Source organism: Rosa chinensis, chromosome 4 (assembly GCF_002994745.2).
Source record: "Rosa chinensis cultivar Old Blush chromosome 4, RchiOBHm-V2, whole genome shotgun sequence".
NCBI classification, from domain to species: Eukaryota; Viridiplantae; Streptophyta; class Magnoliopsida; order Rosales; family Rosaceae; genus Rosa; species Rosa chinensis.
The window spans coordinates 20,847,889-20,851,426 of record NC_037091.1 but is presented as its reverse complement, the minus strand read 5'-3'; the positions used below and the strand labels follow the sequence as shown (position 1 = coordinate 20,851,426).

The 3,538-nt window shown below is 37.7% G+C and overlaps 1 protein-coding gene across 1 annotated transcript; it reads right to left on the bottom strand.

Annotated features, from left to right (window-relative positions):
* Window positions 1–1,531: 1,531 nt before the first annotated feature.
* On the bottom strand, window positions 1,532–3,206 carry LOC112196386 (zinc finger CCCH domain-containing protein 48). Its single transcript, XM_024336713.2, has one exon. It carries the CDS (start codon window positions 2,976–2,978, stop codon window positions 1,722–1,724), a length of 1,257 nt encoding a protein of 418 aa, XP_024192481.1. The 5' UTR covers window positions 2,979–3,206; the 3' UTR covers window positions 1,532–1,721.
* Window positions 3,207–3,538: the final 332 nt, after the last annotated feature.

The following is a 3,538-nucleotide window of genomic DNA, read 5'->3' as shown; positions in this document are numbered from 1 at the left end:
ATTGACAGGTTTTCTCAATGTTCATTCATGGTCCCCAGTATGCTTGGCTTAAAAGGTGATCTTTATTGAGTAGACCGCACAGTGAGTTCAGGATGAATACAGGAGACAGCAAATGCATGTAAGCACTGTTTTTTTATCAATATGGATGTGATATTGTTTTTCTTGGTCATGTAAGTTTCGTTGATTCATTCTGTAGTCATTTGTTATTGATATGGTACTTAGTTTCGGATTTTCATTTTGATGTCAGGCTTTGATATATCCTGTCTTCTTCAAAATACTCTTTCGAACTTAAAATTTAATCTTCTATTTCCACAATAAGGTTACTCTGAGCTCTTCCCTAAAATCTGGGGAAAAAAAAACACAATGAAAAACTTATGCACTGCAAATGTCACGACTCAGAATATGCTTTTCCTGTAGAAAGTAGCTTTGGGGGTGGAATACTTAAGGTACAATTAATCTCAGTTTGGAATTTTGTTGAGAAGCGTCTACAAGTCTTAATAATTAGTTTTGTCCTGATTTCTTTACATAGGTTGTGTATCTGTGAAACTTGCTTCTTGGTGTAAATCATGAAAGTAGAAATGTAGTTGCACTAAGTTAGCATGAACTTTTTCTGATATCTGTTTCTGTTTGTGATACTCTGACATCTCTCTTAATTATCACATTAATATCTTAATTAGTTGTGAATTCTACATATGCTTTGTAAACATGGCAGAGGAATCAAAATAGAAGGCATTAAGGCATGGTGTTCAAATTTACATTTTTCGGCAAACCTGCTTTATAACAGCCCTGATTAGAATTCTTAAAATGACAGGTCCAAAAACTTCACTACTTTATTTCTATCTACACAGTTGCTTCCCTTTCAATTTTTAGTTTTCTACCCTTTGGAGACTGTAAAATGCCAAGTAGTTAAAATAATTTGTGCATAGTTGTACACTCTATATTGATTTCCAAAGTCAAAGTCCTTCGTCATAAGATTAATCAAATCTTTTAACTATGAAGATGTTCTTTGTTTTGCCAAAATGAATAGATTGCTTTAATTGTTCTTGGTGAAACTCTTTTCTTAAGCATTAAATATATTCAAAATTCTCACCGTACATTACACTGGAACCACATGACTAATTTTAAGAACTGAATGGCTGTCAGAATTCCATGCAAGAAATTCAAAAAACTTGCTATAATTGTGCAACAAATGAACTGTGTGGGACAATCATACGTGTTGGCTGATCCGTTGTTTATATAATGGCTTATGTTGGGAGTTCATTATCTTCTAGGCTCTCTCTCTCTCCTTGCCACTTTTTCAGAGTAGACTCTTTTGCTCTAAGAGCTCTCTCTGCAACTATTTTTTTTCTCTTGCAAATGTAAAAACCCAACAAAGTTGTTTTCCTTCAACTTATATGTTATGCAATGTTTAATTATGTAAATTTGTGCATCCATTATGTTGTTATCAAAATCTAGAAACAATATAGAACTTATTGGCCAGAAAAACAGGAACTTAGTATGTAGTAGAGATCTCAAAGTCTGAATTTGAATAAATGTGGGAACTAATTCATTTTGGATATAAATTTAAACTTTAACTGTACATATAGAACAATGTTGAACAACTGAATGGTTGTCAAGATTTAGATACAAACAATTACAAACTTGCTACACTTTGTGCAGCAAAAGAATATCTATAAGAATATCTATACTAGTGTTAGCAGTACGTAGCTAATGAATACTAATCAAGACTCTTGTTTGACTGCAGGTTCCAACCACTTCCACACGGAAAGTCCACCAGTTTCATCTCCAGTGAAGAATAGTCCTCCAAGGCCAACTTGAATAGCCCGAACTTCCCGTTTTGCAAATAATCTTCCCCTCTCATCAAAGGATGGCAAATCATATATGCGGACAGAATTGTCTTTTGATGAACAAAGTAGGACTGGTTTGTCTTCAGCATCATGCATTCCAGAGAGAGCAAGAAGACCGTCTTCTTCAGTGTGAGTGTAGATTTCTTCAATGTTGCCTCCTTTACACATAGTCCACACCTTTATCGTGTGGTCTAATGAGCATGAGATCAGAAATGTGGTCCAACATATAAGAGACGTCACAGCATCAGAATGTCCATTTAGAGTCATGGCACACTCCAAAGTGTCCAGATTCCACACCCTTATTGTATGGTCCACAGAACCTGAGTAGAGTCTGATATTTCCAACCCTTAAAGAAACCACAGCAGCAGTGTGGCCACTGAGAGCCTGATGAGGGTGAAATGGATTCGCTTTAGCATTGGAACAGGCTTTGCCTTTCCACACATATATAACACCCTCCTCTGCCCCAGCAAATACCATATCATTCCCAATTTCCATGGCATAGATTTGACCAACAGGTCCAGCTAAGGTAAATTCAGCATTGGACTCAATATTCCACGCCTTGACGAGATTGGAAGCACTGCAGAAAATCCACACACCCTTGCTAATCAAGCAGCCAGCTTCCGCACCAAGATTGATTACCCTGCTGCATTCACCAGTATTGCAGTCCCAAACCCTAACGGTTCCGTCTTTGGCAGCAGAATAGAGACTGCTACTTCCCTCGGGAAGCACAATTCCGGTTATCCCCTTCTTATGGCCTTGGAGCTTTGCCAAGGAAGAAAAGCCATCTCCACGGAACCAACTGTGCAGATAAGGGCACCCTCGTCTTACACACTTTCCATCTGCCCAGAACTTGCAGACTGCTTCGGCCTTTGCTTTCTCTTTATGGGTACCAATGCTTTTCTCAACATTAACATTAACAGTAGCAGAATCAGATGCTTTCCCCAAAGATTTCGCCTTCTCCTCCTTTAAAGCAAGAGTCTTTTGTTCCGGGTCAGCGTGTAGGAACCGGCACTCTTTCTTGAGGCATCTACCCATCGCCCAAAACTTGCAGACGGTTTCGGAAGCAGGTCTCCTTGCATAAACGGATCCTTCTGTCCTTGTGAGTCTGGAATTCGATACCCTGAGATCCATGGTTGAGTTGTTGAGCGATCACAGAGAACAACAATCGAGCAGTTTCAGCCCCAAAACCCAGATAGCAATGGAAGATGAAAGCAGAGAGTCGTCTCAGAGGCGGTAGTGTACGTTTCACCTATTTATGGTATCCGAGTTGCGTCAGGAGCAACCCGGTTTTCATTTTGTTGATTATTTTAATCTTGCAACGGCTAGTTTTCTTAGCTGTATTAAGCTGTAAGTATAAGCTGTGCAACGGCTAGTTTTCTTAGCTGTATTAAGCTGTAAGTATTGAGCTGTAATAGTTCATGTTAAACAACTCAATGTGTGTGCAAATTGAATTCAAACTTTGTTGGGACGTAACGTTTACTTTTTGGTAAATATTAAATTCAAACTTTCTTTTCACTTATTTGCAAATTGATATATATATATATATATATATATATATATATATATTTTCAAATTCTATGTCTCCCCTTGAATGTTTTTTTTGAATCAAGGGAGGTGAGCCATTTATTAAAGGAAGAAAAGATTACACAGTATAAAGGTCTGCAATTGCAGCTTGTAAAAATTCTGGAGTT